Source organism: Prionailurus viverrinus, chromosome A2 (genome assembly GCF_022837055.1).
Source record: "Prionailurus viverrinus isolate Anna chromosome A2, UM_Priviv_1.0, whole genome shotgun sequence".
Taxonomy (NCBI): Eukaryota; Metazoa; Chordata; class Mammalia; order Carnivora; family Felidae; genus Prionailurus; species Prionailurus viverrinus.
The window spans coordinates 4,896,622-4,909,904 of record NC_062562.1 but is presented as its reverse complement, the minus strand read 5'-3'; the positions used below and the strand labels follow the sequence as shown (position 1 = coordinate 4,909,904).

Below are 13,283 nucleotides of genomic sequence, written 5' to 3'. Positions count from 1 at the left end.
GGGCGCAGGCGTGCGGGCCGACCAGCGAGGGGGTCTTCCCTCCAGGCTGCTCCCGCCGCCCTGATTCCTCACACTCTTCGGCCTCCTCTCACTGCCCCCCGGGGGCAGCGACATGCCTGCCCCTTCCCCTGCGGAGGTCCCTGTGCTCAGACCCCTCTACCGCCCGGCCTTTGCCGGCAAGAGCTCCCGAAGCCCTGCTTTTTCCCTTCGAACTGAGGTCCGGGCTGTGGATGCTGCTTCCCCGGCCCCGCTTCTCACACTCACTCGCTCGCTCCACACACCCTGACAGAGCGCCCCCAACAGGCTGCACCCTGAGCTGGGCCGTGGCCGTGCCCCTGGCAGACCAGCTCCTCCTGCGGGGAAGCAGCATATAGCTCTGGCGGCCCCCGCACTCGGGGCCTCTGTGTCAGTGACCGCCTGTGCCCCCACAGTACTTCCAGAGGGTGATCCCCCACCAGTTCGACAGCTGCCCGGACAAGCTGATCCTCAAGGCCTACCAGGTCAAGTACAACCCCAAGAAGATGAAGAGGTCAGTGCCGGGCGGCCAGGGGACTGGCACAGAGGGGGTCCCCGAGAGTGGGACGTGGCCTCATCTGACTCCCCTCTGCAGGCTGGAGAAGGAGTACGCAGCCATGAAGAGCAAGGAAATGGAGGAGCAGATCGAGATCAAAGTGAGTCGCGGGAGTGGGGGCAGGGACAGGGTGCCCTTGGGAGGGCAGCCTTGCCCAAGCCGCACACAGCCTGTGCTTCGAATCCGAGGCGTCTGCCTCCACACACCTGCCCTTCCTTCACCAGCGGGCTGGCATGTTAGCGAGGGCCCACCCCACTGTCAGAGACCGGTGGCAGATAAGGTGGATAGGTCCCCACCCTCATGGGACGCCCTCCTCATTATCGTGGGGAGATGGTCGGGGAACAAATGGTACAGACTATGGACTCCAGAAAGTACTCTGGATAAAAACGCGCAGAAGAGAGGCAGAGCTGACCCAGGGAAGATTGCTCTGGGCCCAGGGAGTCAGTGCAAAAAGGCCGAGCAACAGCAGGCCTGATGGACCGGAGGAATATCAGGAAAGCTGGCCCTGATGGGCGGAGCCCTGAGGTCAGGGGCAGGCACGGAGGACCGAGGACGGTGCCCACTGCGGCCCCTCAGACCCAGACTCGCCTCTCTCTCCTTCCTTCTGCTTTCATCCTTCTGCATGTGATTTTAGTTATTCATGCAACAAGCATTTTTTGAGCATCTACTGCGTGCCAGAGTCACAGCAGAGACTGAGGGTCTCCCCAGTCCAGTGAGAGGGACAGACACAAACCCAAACCCCAACACACCTGGCTTTGTCCTCTTCAGAATTCACTTCCCAGCTCTGCCGTGGACCAGCTGTATGACCTAGGAAGGTGGATTCACCTTTCTGAGCCTCTGCTCAGTGTCCCCTTCTGCAAAATGGGAATAACATTTGCTCTGCTGTTCAAATTATTATCATTATTGTTAATTTTAGTTTTATTATCATCACCACTATCAATGTCTCTACCCCCTTTAGAGAGGCAGAGGCAGAGGCAGAATCTAGATTAGAAGCCAGGTCACCTGCCACCCATACCTGAAGGGGAAAGAGGGCATCGGTGTCCTGGTCCTGTTTGTTGGTTTTCCAGAAAGTTTTGTGTCCCGAGTTTGCAAGCATCCCCCTTTCTCAAGAATGGCAGCTTGACTGATGCACCAGTCCCAACGTGTGTGCCTGTCTTGCTCATACACGGTCATGGGCCTGCACCCATCTGGTGACTGTGAGGGCCCAGTGGTAGGTACGTAGGGACACAGCAGACACTCAGACTACATGCCCAACCTGGAAATTTCCAGGAGAGGAACCTGAGAGCCCACAGACCTTAAAGGATCCAGGCAGACACCTTCTTTCATGGATGGCCCTGCCCTTGGTGCTTTCACTTTTAGCCTGTTTCAAAATGTACCTGAAATTTGTTTTAATCAGGTGGTCAAGTGACAGACACAGAGACGACACTGCCCTTGAAAGAAGAATTTATTACTCCTAGTTGCCAAAAGGAGGGGGCACGCCCCACCACACCTGGCCACGTGGGGAAGCACCCGAGTGGGTCAGAGTGGGTCAGGATGCAGAGGGTGAGAGAGGGTAAGCGTGGGCCAGCTCCTTTATTGGGCATCCCCAGGAAGGAATGGGCAAGGCAGGCAGTCAAGTTTGAGTTCAGGATTGGTTGTCTGAACAATTTCAGCAGAAGCTGTGGGCTACAGGAGAGTCCTCGGCTGCCCTGGGACAATTTGGGGCAGGGAGAACGCTGGCTGGGTGTGCGAGTGCTATAGGGAAGGTGGGTGGCTGTGGGCTCTGTATTGGCTGGTTTGCATATGAAAGGCTAGTTGAGGGCCAGGCATTCTCTCCAAGATTAGCAAGGTGGCTGGATATCAAAGCATCAAAAATACAGAAAATTTAAAAGAAAAAAAAAAAAAAGCCCAGCGTGTGCATTGACCCTGTAGTCCCTGTTCACTCCCTGTCTCTTATTTTCCCTTTGGGGTAAGCAGGAGAGAGGGGAGTTGTCAGTCGGGCACATGCGGCTTCTCAGGGATCTCTGCGATTCTGCAATTCTGCGGTGGTGGGTCGTGGCCGGAGAGAAGACAGAGCAGTGCAGGGGCCGGGGGCGAGGATCAGGACCCTGGAGCGCAGATATGGGGCAGAGAGCCTGCCCGAAACAGATCGAACCCAGGCCAGCTGGGAGGCCGGGCAAGCCACCACCCCCTTGGGACTCAGTTTCCCCACCCGTGACATCAGTGAATGACCCTCAGTCGAGTCTATGATTCTCTCTGACCGCAGTTGCCTCCTGGGAGTGTTCTGTTTCCATCACCTTTTTCTCCCGGGAAGAAACGAGGAAAGGTTCTTTGTGATCCACAGGGAGACGGGGCCCTCATTAATAACGGATGAATGTGGGGCCTGGGGGTTCAGGAAGACGCAGGATCTGGTCGGTGTTCATTCAGCACACACTCTGGGTCCAACTATCTGTACCCGCTTCGTAAGGGGTGCCTAGCAGAGGCTACGATGCAAGGCATATATAAAGCTCACCTGCTTCCCAAAAGGCCACGGGGAACTTAAAACCACAAATATCTAACCCAAATCCATCAGTGCAGGAGAGAAGGCGGAAAGCGAGGGAAACTGCCTCCAGAACCGCCCCGCTGGAGGGAAGTGACAGCTTTTGAGCACAGCTGATTTTTGGTGGCTCACAGAAATGTAGCTGTCCCGCTGAAGGAAGCGTGTGTGTTCAGCAAGACCCCCTCCCCTGGACCCAGACTCTGAGAACAGTTCGTTCTGGTGCCCGAAGCAGAGCCATGAGGGGCGGGGACTGACAGACCCAGAGGAAGGGTCTGCCCAGTGATAGGTGTCACATTGGCCTTTGGCAGGCCCCCGTGTGGGGTGGAAACAGACTCCAGAGAAAGTGGGTGTGGGTGCTGACTGCTGACCCCTGAAAGCGATCACATTGTTTTAAGTGAACCAAGGATTCTTTAAAAAAAAAAAAAAAATCTAATGGGCCATTCTGAACAGGGATTGGCCCTGACTGTTTTCTGGAATCACTGACCCAGAACATCTGACCACGACTCCATCTTGCCCGGAGGCGACCTGGCCCTTAAGGGGACAGACCTCTGTGTGTATGGGGAACGGGGTGGGGTTCTGACACACTCCCCCCCCTCTCCCCACATAGAGGCTTCGGACGGAGAACCGGCTCCTGAAACAACGGATTGAGACCCTGGAGAAGGTTAGGAGCGTGGCCACCAGCCTGTGGCACCAACTCCTCCAGGCCCCAAGCAGGACCCAGCAGCCAGAGGGCCGGCCAGCCCCCCACCCGGGCCAGGGCCAGGGCCCAGGCCCCACCCTGAGCCAGCAGGCCCCGAGGAGCATGGTGTAAATCTCACGGGGCCCCCACCCCCAGCCCCACCGAGATGGGGGCTGCCATATACTCAGGGGTTCTAGGGCTGCTTCGCTTGGGATCGGGTGTGAGGTTACAACCCAGTTCACTGCACACACTGGTCCCTCCTGGGCGGCCTGCATGGGGCGGAAAGAGGCAGAACCGCAGCTTTGACTGAGGTGCCCCGAATTAGGCCGCAGGCTCCCAACCGTGGAATTTGGAAGCCTCCCCCTCAAAAGAAAGGAGAGGAGAGGGGAGGCCTTACCACTGGCGCCGTGGTGGGATGCCACAACCTTGACCCTGGCCCCCAGCCTGCTTTTAAGGACAGGAGTAAAGGCGGGGGGTCCCACCTTCCTGCTCCTCTCCCCCCCTCACTTGGCCCTCCACTGCCCACAGAGAGTAGCCCCCCACCAGATTTTACTGCCCTTGGCCCAAAGTCTCAATTCTTGCTTAGACTCCACGGGAAAACACTTCGTCCTGGCCCAGCGCTGCCACCCCGCCCCTCACCCTCCGGGGATGGCACCGCCTCCCACGCTGAGTTTTCTGGGCCCTGGAGGGTGTAGCCGTGGGCACCCCCACGTCCCCACCCACACACAGACCCCTCTCCAGGACGGAGCTAGCTCTGGCTTTGGTCTTCCTCCGGGTCCTCTCCTGCTGGTTCTTTGGTTCTCTGGTCTCACTCCTCTCTCCCCTGCTTCTAGAGATAGTCCACTGCATTAGTGACAAGTCGTTCTTGTCTGTCTCTCCCCCTCTCCTGTCCCTGCGCGCCTTCCGCTCTGCCTCCTCCCCCTGTTGCTCGGAACCCCCTCCGCCGGGTAGGAGAGCGCTGCTCTGGCTGATAGGTTAATCCAGGTACCGTAGCTCTTCTTCGTCTCCCTCTCCCGCTTCCTTCCCCGTCCCTGCACACCACAGCCAGGGACGGCCTGTTCCTCGGCCACTGCCATGGTTGGGGGGGGGGGCATCTGGGGCGGGGTGGGGGCAGGCCTGGCACCGTGCATGGGGGTGGCTGGGGCTCGCTTCCAGGGGAAACAAAGGTTTCCCTAGGGGGGAAGAGGGGTGTGCGCGTGACAGCACAGTGTGTGTGGGTGCGTGTGAGCGTGTCTGAGTGTAAGCCCATGCACGTGTGCAGAAAGCCTCCGCCCTCCGGGGGACACAGGTGGGGGCCCTGAGGCTATATCAGCAACAGGCCCTGGTGTGTGCACTGCACTGAGCCTCTCTACCACACACACACCACCACCACCACCACCACCACCCCCACCACCCCCCTTCTGACCCCTCACGCTCCTCTCCGCTCCTACCTGCAAGGCCTACCATCTCTCACCTGCTTCTGCTGCTGCCTCACCTTGAATGGCTTTATCTGGAAGCTTCTGCCCACCACCTGATGGCTCCGAGCCTGGAATGGGGGGCAGCCCGAATTGGTTGGGGTGGGGGGGATCAGGCTGGGGGCGGTTCTTCGCCCTGGGTAGATGGGGGCCCCAGATGCCAGGACCGGAGAGTTGTAGGAGAGCTACGTCCCACCTCCCAGCCCTGCCCTGAGGGGCTGTCCCTGAGTCCCTGGGGCCCTGGCTGCCTCCAGACCCCCACCTTCACCAGTGGGGCCCAGACTCTGCTGTGCCATCGGCCTAAGTAAGGATCCTTTCTCCCCACCTGGGGCAGGGGCCGAGAGCCAGGAGCTGGCAGGGGAAGGGGCTGCCATTTGGGCTTTCTCCAGGCGCCACAAAGCCTGGGCCCCGGGGTGGCTCTCCCCCTCCAGGCTCCTCCCTGTGCCCTTCCGCACGTGCCCAGGCCCGGCGGGGCTCCCCATCCCAGGCTCTGAGTGCGGGAGACCTCGTCCCCTTCCTTCCCTCTCTGGGCCGCCCCCTGGGGTGGGCCCGAGGGGGGGGCCATATGTGAGCGGAGGGCCACAGCATCCGGTCCTCGCTGTGCTCAGGGCCAGGTGACGCGGGCGCAGGAGGCCGAGGAGAACTACGTCATCAAGCGGGAGCTGGCAGTGGTGCGGCAGCAGTGTAGCTCAGCGGCCGAGGACCTACAGAAGGCACGGAGCACCATCCGGCAGCTTCAGGAGCAGCAGGTACCCGGCCGGGTGGGGCCCCGCACCACAGCCGCCCGGCCTTCTGGACCCGCCCGGTTACTTCCTAGCAGGCAGGGTAGGGGGGACGGAGAAAGCCAGGGGGGACGGAGAAAGCCGGAGGGGACGCGGCTCCCCCCACAGCCCCACACCCACGTCCCACCCGCCGGTGAGGCATCTGGCCTGCCACACTGAGCACGAGGCGGCCTTGGCGCAAGGGCCCCTGGGAACCAGGCTGCACCTGCAGTGCCCCCTCCCTCAGCTGATGTGGCTGTGATTCCCTAGGGGAATGTCCAGCATGTCCCTGAGGTCTGAAGGGCTGTGGGCTTCCCCGGGGGCCAGCCATGCGGGATGGGAGCTAGGACGAGAGACAGAGAGGGTTCCCCGCTCCAGTGCCCAGCACTTTGTCCTCAGAAGAGGGTCCGGTCTGTGCTCACCGCTCTGAGCTGGCGGAGTCGGGGTGAGGGGGCAGCCCGACTCTGTTGTGGGTCATGAACTCTGGGTCAGTGGCGGGAGTGGGGGGTGCTCAAGCGAGAGCACCGTGAAGAGTTCACTTCTCCAGGAGGTGGCTTTTCGGGTTTTCCTTTGGCTCTGCCCAGGCCACCTTCCTTTTGCCATGACCTGCCAGCGGCACCGTAGCCCTGGCGGCAGCAAGGCCGATGGGGAAACAAAGGCTGGGCTCATCCCGGCCTTGGCACGATGACCCCTTTCAGGCCAGAGAGACCGCCACCTGCCACCCCTGAGCTGCAGAGGCGGGTGAGGCAGGGAGATAGCTGCTGGGGCTGGAGCTGAGGCTCAGCGTGGGGCCCGGGGCCCACGCGAGCCAAGGGAGGGCCCCTCGAACCCGTGGATCTCGGAGACCTGCGGTAGCCAAGGGCGGCGAGCGGGCCCTCCCCTGGGAAGGGGCCAGCAGCCAGGAGAGGCTGGGACCACCTCCTGGAGAACCACCCTCCCGGGCCTCCAGGCATCGAGATGGGGCCATGGCTCCAGCCCCAGGGCTTGCTTCCCTCACCCACCAGGCGGGTATCCACTCCCCTGGGGCTCACCCTGGGGTACGTGCGTTGAGAAGCCTTCTGGGCCCTGAGCGAGAGCCTGATCCCAGCAGTCTCCCCACCCCTTTCTGTTTTGAAACGAGGGTGCGGCGAGAGGAGGGAGGTGGAGGAGGGGCAAGAATGCCCCAGCCCCACTTTGTGCTTAGGCGCCGACTTCACCTTGGGGAACGTGCCTGGGAGAACCCGTCCTCCACCCAACCCCAGCAAGCCTGGGAGCCAGCCTGAGGCCCTGGAAAGAGCCCTGCAGAAGGTCCCCACTTTGTGGCTTTCCCAGCAAAGAGGCTAAGCCAGGCGGGCTCCATCCCTAGGCACCGAGCATCAGAAGCCCCATGATGGTGTTCAGCTCCCTCCCCACGGGGGCAGAAGGCACAGGGAAGGGGATCCAGGGCTTCTCCTCACCACCGCAGCCGCGGCCCCCTCTGCCAGCCCAGGGGCTCTGAGGAGGGGGGGCGGGCAGAGCCCAGGCCTGCGGCCAGCTGGCAGGAAGGCTACTGACCCCCAGCTGCAGCCCTCTGCCTGCCCCCAGGACAACCCGCGCCTCACCGAGGACTTTGTGGCCCACCTGGAGACTGAGCTGGAGCAGTCACGGCTGCGGGAGACAGAGACGCTGGGGGCCCTGCGGGAGATGCAGGACAAGGTTCTAGACATGGAGAAGGTGCGACTGGGCCGGCAAGTGGGCAGGTGTTGGGGAGACCGTGGAGGAGGGGAGGTGGAGGGACCAGACGTGCTTCTGGAGGTGCATGAGCAGGCCCTAGTTGAGAAGGGGTGACCAGACAGACCCAGTGGGGCATGTCAAGCCCCCCTGCCCTGGATATCTACACACACACACACACACACACACACACACACACACATCAGGGCACACACAAAGCAGCGTGACTCCTCAAGGGACAGCAGTGTGGTGGCTTTCACAGGCTTCCTGGATAGCCAGTCCCACCTGCCTGTGTCTCCACAGGCCCTGGGGTCCGGGATGGAGGTGGGAAGGAAGGCCAGGGCCCCTGGGGGTTGCTCTCCCCCTCCCCACCTCCATACAGAGATCACCTGCTCCCACCTGCTACTCTGAAGGGCGCCCCAGACCTCCTGGGCCCTCCTCAACTGCTGTCACCCTGACTCCATGTTGACTCAACTCCCACAAAGCCCTGGGAAAGAGGTGCCCCAGCCAGCAGGGGGCAGCAGAACGCACTCACACCAGGCAGAAGCCATGTCCCACCTCCCTCAAGCCTGCACTATTTGGGGTACCCTCCCAAGTGGGGTGTCTCCACCCCCCCATGGGCCTCTCAGGCTCCACCAGCTGGCCCAGAACAGGGCTTCCCTCCCACCTCCCTCCACATCAGAGGGAAATGTGCACACCAGGAGACCCTGCCACCCTCCCCCCAGCTCCCAGACTCAAACTGGGGGCGGTGAGGACCTCTAGCAGCAAGCTGGATTTTGACCCAAGGGACTGGAGCCCTTGGAACCGCCAGGCCTAGGCCTAGGCCTAGACTGTCCCTCGGCCTGTTCCAAGGAAAGGGGCTGCCTGTCCTGGTCTGGGGGAGAGAGGAACAGGGACAGGGAGCTGTGACCCACACCTTCTCGGCTGTTGCTGGGGCAGGTTCCAGGTCTGACCACGGGCCCCAGGGGGTGATCTCGGGTTCCCACGTGGCGGGGCACCCGCCCTATCCCAGCCTACCTGGTGTTATTAGCAGTAACATTTATGGAAGACCCACGCATTAGGGGGTCACCCTGAGACAGTCCAGTGAGAGCGGGTGCCGTTTCGCCGGCAGGATTTCTGCGGATCTAGGCCCGGGGCCACGTGGGGTCGGGTCTGCTCCCCAGGGGCCTGGGCCGCCTTCCCAGTGTATCCCGGGGTCTGGGGGCGAACCCCTCCTCGCCGGGGTGCCCGGGGTGGAGCTCAGAAGACCGCGAGGGAGGGGTGTTGGTCCCGCAGGCAGGGCCGCCCGACGCGCGGCTTCCCCCGCCCCGGGCGCTGACCACCTCTCGCCCCGCAGCGGAACAGCTCGCTGCCCGACGAGAACAACGTGGCGCGGCTGCAGGAGGAGCTGAAGGCGCTCAAGGTGCGGGAGGGCGAGGCCGTGGCCTCGGCGCGGGAGCTGAAGCTACAGCTGCAGGAGCTCTCGGACACCTGGCAGGTGAGGGCCCCAGCCCGACGCGCGCGGAGCGGCCCGCGCGACCCTCGGGGCTGGAGACGCACCGCCCGCCTCTCCCCGCCCCCTCCAGGCCCATCTGTCCCGCGGCGGCCGCTGGAAGGAGTCCCCGCGGAAGCTGGTGCTGGGCGAGCTGCAGGACGAGCTGATGAGCGTGCGTCTGCGCGAGGCCCAGGCTCTGGCCGAGGGGCGCGAGCTGCGGCAGCGCGTGGTGGAGCTCGAGACGCAGGTGGGCCCGAGCGCCCGCGCCGCGGCGGGGGCCGGGGAAGGGGGTGGGTGGCGGGGTGGGCCCCGCCGCTGGGCCGTGACCCCGCCCCCCGGCCGCCCTCAGGACCACATCCACCGCAACCTGCTGAACCGCGTGGAGGCGGAGCGCGCGGCGCTGCAGGAGAAGCTGCAGTACCTGGCGGCGCAGAACAAGGGGCTGCAGACGCAGCTGAGCGAAAGCCGCCGGAAGCAGGCGGAGGCCGAGTGCAAGGTGCGCCCCCGCCCGCCGCCCCGGCCCGGCCCGGCCCCCGCCTCGCCGCGCGCCTTGACGCGCCCTCGCCCCCTCTGCCCCCCCCCCCCCCCCAGAGCAAGGAGGAGGTGATGGCCGTGCGCCTGCGGGAGGCGGACAGCATGGCTGCGGTGGCCGAGATGCGGCAGCGCATCGCCGAGCTGGAGATCCAGGTGAGCGGCGGGGCGGCGGCGGGGGACGGGCCCCGGGGCGGGCCCGGCCCTGACCCCCCGTGACCTGGCCCGCCCCGCAGAGGGAGGAGGGCCGCATCCAGGGCCAGCTGAACCACTCCGACTCGTCGCAGTACATCCGCGAGCTCAAGGACCAGATCGAGGAGCTGAAGGCCGAGGTGAGCGCGGGGCCGCCCCGGCTGGCGCGGGACGGGCGGAAGCCCCGCGTGTCCTCGGCGGGTGACGCTCGGGCGTCGGCGCCCGGGAGGGCGCGGGAGGAGCGGCCTGGCGGGCCGGGCTCCGTCCGTGGGCGCGTCCGTCCGCGCCTTCAGCGCGCCGGTTCCCCGCCCCAGGTGAGGCTGCTGAAGGGCCCGCCGCCCTTCGAGGACCCGCTGGCCTTCGACGGGCTGGGCCTGGCGCGGCACCTGGACGAGGACTCGCTGCCGTCGTCCGACGAGGAGCTGCTCGGCGTGGGCGTGGGCGTGGGCGCGGCGCTGCAGGACGCGCTCTACCCGCTGTCCCCGCGCGACGCGCGCTTCTTCCGCCGTCTGGAGCGGCCGGCCAAGGACAGCGAGGGCAGCTCAGACAGCGACGCCGACGAGCTGGCCGCGCCCTACAGCCAGGGCCTGGACAACTGAGGCCGAGCCCCGCGTGCCGGAGCCAGGGGGCCACCACCCGCTCCGCCGCCGCCTGGGGCCACACCTGATAAACTCCGTGCGCTCCGTGGTCCCGCCCACCCGGGGGCTAGGCCCAGAGCGGCGCGGCGCAGAGGGTAGGGCCGCGGGCTGAGGATCCTCAGGGTCCCCCGACAGGCCCACTCTCCACAGCAGTGTTTACCCATCTTGGTCTGTACCCCTCCGGGTCCAGTTCCCGGGAGGGTCTGCCCCTCTTAACAGCCAGGGCAGGGGACGACCCGGAGGTCCCAGGACTGGACGCGCAGGAAGCTCCCTCCTCCCAGCAGTCCCTCTTCTGGGACACGGGTGGCCCTGCTGGGAAGGGCCCAGGGGCTAAAGGAGGCCTGAAGAAGAAGGGGGGCGGCTCTGGGCTGGACATTACCAACCCACGATGCCCCTGGGGACCCTTGGCGGCTGGGCACAGATGGCCAGGCTGGCCTTTCCTGCCTGGTGCAGGCATCATGGCCCCTGCAGCAGAAACCAAAGTCCCCCCTACTGTGTGCAGGGCCACCTGGGGTGTGAGCGGACAGCGGAAACCAGCCCGGGCGTGGGCAGTGACTGTCCCTGCTTCTTGGGGGCCAGAGCAGCTGCAAGGAAGTGAAGAGACCCCCCTCGCCCCAGCGCCCCCCCATATTCCTGTGTGAGACACTCCCATCACCTTGTCTTGGCCAACGAGGGAGAGGCTCCCCCACCCAAGCTAGCCTGCTCTCCAAGGGGGTCCCCAGCCTCTTCATCCCTTCCTTCCCTGTGGCCCCAGCCCCACCCTCCCCAGGGGAGGACTCTTCCCAGTGGTTACCTCCCCTCCGCTGCTCATGGTGGTCCCGTGGTCTTTGCAGAGTCGGAGCTGAGAACGGTGCCAAAGTCCAACGATGCCCCCAGCCCCTTGCCCCCAGGGCCTTGCGACCCTCGGGCCTGACCCTGTCGGTGCTCCTGGAGCCCGGAGCAGCATCAAAAGCAATCTCCCTGGCGCTTCCTGGGGTGGGGACCCATGGTCAGTTCCCCCGTCCCGGTTGCCCACTCCTCAGTGTTACAAAAGCCTGGGGACCAGGGTGGGCGCCCACGGGGCTCTCCCACGCGCCCCCCACACTGCCCACCACCATTTTGCACACTGCCTGTTCACACTCCACACGTCGCCCAGGCGGGAAAGATGGAAAATAAAGTGTATTTACACAGTCACAGACAAGGTGCGACAGGCCTGGGGGGCTTGCAAGCAGCCGTGAGCCCCTTGTCCTGAAAAGCAGTGTAGAGGACATCAGACTGCCCCACAGTTTAAGAGAATCAGGGGTAGGGGACCAGCAGGGGTGCCAAAGAGGCTGCCCGGGTTGGGGGACAGCAAGGGAGAGGAAAGGTCACTCGTTGGCTCAGTGTGAACAAAAGTGTGGGGGCTGGGAGAGATAGTACGGTGGGGGGGGGGTGGACAAGTTGCAAAGGACTTCAGGTGTCAGGCTGACAGATGGATGCTTATGTCATGCTATTTTCAGAAGGGTGGCTCTGGAGACGGTGACAGGGGGGAGGTATTGGATGGGGGGCCTGATTTTCCACCTGGACAATATGCTTGGGCCTCCCAGGAGAGACGTGGAGGCATGTGGGGCCCCAGGGCTTCAGGAAGATACAGGACCTGGTTGGGGTTTGTTCAACCTCACACCCTTCCTCAGGCCTTCCACGTGCTCTGCCTTGTGCCCAGCTCTGCGGGGTCCCCAGTGTGGCGGAGACAGACAAGGGGGTGGGGGTGGGGGGCTGAGCCTGCCTACCAGTGGGGTGAGTACCCAAAAGAATCCAGGAAGACTTCCTGGAAGGGGCGGGGTGGGGGATGGAGTTCTCTCCAAAGGCAAAAGCAGAAAGCGAGACTTGGCGAGGTCAGAGGAGGCACATGATGCCTATGAGGAAGGAACTGGAGAGAGCGGGCATGGCCAGACTGAGAAATGCTTCTCCAGTCGGGAGCCAGAATTTGTGCTTTGAACTGAGGGCACTGAGGAGCCATGGAGGGCTTAGGTAGGGGAGGGGGCACCATCAGATGGACCACAGTGTTGGGGGTCAATCAGGAGGCCAGGGCAGAACCCAAACAGCTGGACAGTAGGGACAGTGAGTAGGCAGGAGCTCTCCTGGGGGAAGGAGGCCTGGAGAGGCAGAGTCCGTAGGGGGGTTCCGCACGGAGCTGAGGCAGGTTCCTGGGGCGGGGGTGGGGGTGGGAGCGGCAGAGCCAGGGATGGCAAAGGGAGGCTTCCCAGGGAGAGAATCTTAATTGAGTCCAGGCAGATGCCAACCAGGCCCTGCCCTCTGCACCCAAAGTGCCCCTACCCACTGCCACCTGGTACCCGCCAGGGAGCAAGGCGTGACACCGGTTATGCACCAGGACAGCCAAGTCCCACATATTGACCCATGGCTCAACAATGGTGTCTCCACGCACCATTCCCAGCCTACAGATTTAACATTGAGACACCCTCCCCCCAATGGCTGCCACCCCTCCTGCTCCCACAGGGTCATCCACCCCAGCTGGCTCCGGGGGTGGGGCAGGGCCCTGGGGGAAGTGTCTGAGGTTCTGCCCTGCTCCATCTTAGAGGCGTGGTCTTGATGCCCTGGCTGCCCAACATGTCAGGATTCAGCCCCTACCCTTGACTTTGTCCTAGCATCTGGAAGCAAGGACACCTGGGTCCTTGCAGGGCCCAGCTAGAAAGGGAATCTCTGTGGCTTGCCACTGAACCGAGCTTGAGTGGGGGAGCGTGGCCCCTAGGGGTGGAGGTGCCCGGTCCCACTGGGAGAAGGCCGACTTTCTCCCAGG

The 13,283-nt window shown here is 63.8% G+C and overlaps 1 protein-coding gene across 6 annotated transcripts in view; it reads left to right on the top strand.

The window, feature by feature from the left end:
• Positions 1–11,680, top strand: part of EVI5L (ecotropic viral integration site 5 like) — a 29,374-nt gene extending 17,694 nt beyond the window's left edge. For 3 of the 6 annotated variants that reach the window (XM_047849877.1, XM_047849878.1, XM_047849874.1), the window contains 12 exons: positions 432–529; positions 611–671; positions 3,697–3,750; positions 4,720–4,752; positions 5,831–5,971; positions 7,529–7,675; positions 9,009–9,149; positions 9,238–9,393; positions 9,496–9,642; positions 9,738–9,833; positions 9,914–10,009; positions 10,184–11,680. In XM_047849877.1, coding sequence (XP_047705833.1) covers positions 432–529; positions 611–671; positions 3,697–3,750; positions 4,720–4,752; positions 5,831–5,971; positions 7,529–7,675; positions 9,009–9,149; positions 9,238–9,393; positions 9,496–9,642; positions 9,738–9,833; positions 9,914–10,009; positions 10,184–10,468 — 1,455 coding nt within the window. In that variant the 3' untranslated portion in view covers positions 10,469–11,680. The remainder of the gene's footprint in view (positions 1–431; positions 530–610; positions 672–3,696; positions 3,751–4,719; positions 4,753–5,830; positions 5,972–7,528; positions 7,676–9,008; positions 9,150–9,237; positions 9,394–9,495; positions 9,643–9,737; positions 9,834–9,913; positions 10,010–10,183) is intronic. The other 3 variants (XM_047849875.1, XM_047849876.1, XM_047849879.1) reach the window with 3 other exon arrangements.
• The last annotated feature ends 1,603 nt before the right edge of the window (positions 11,681–13,283 follow it).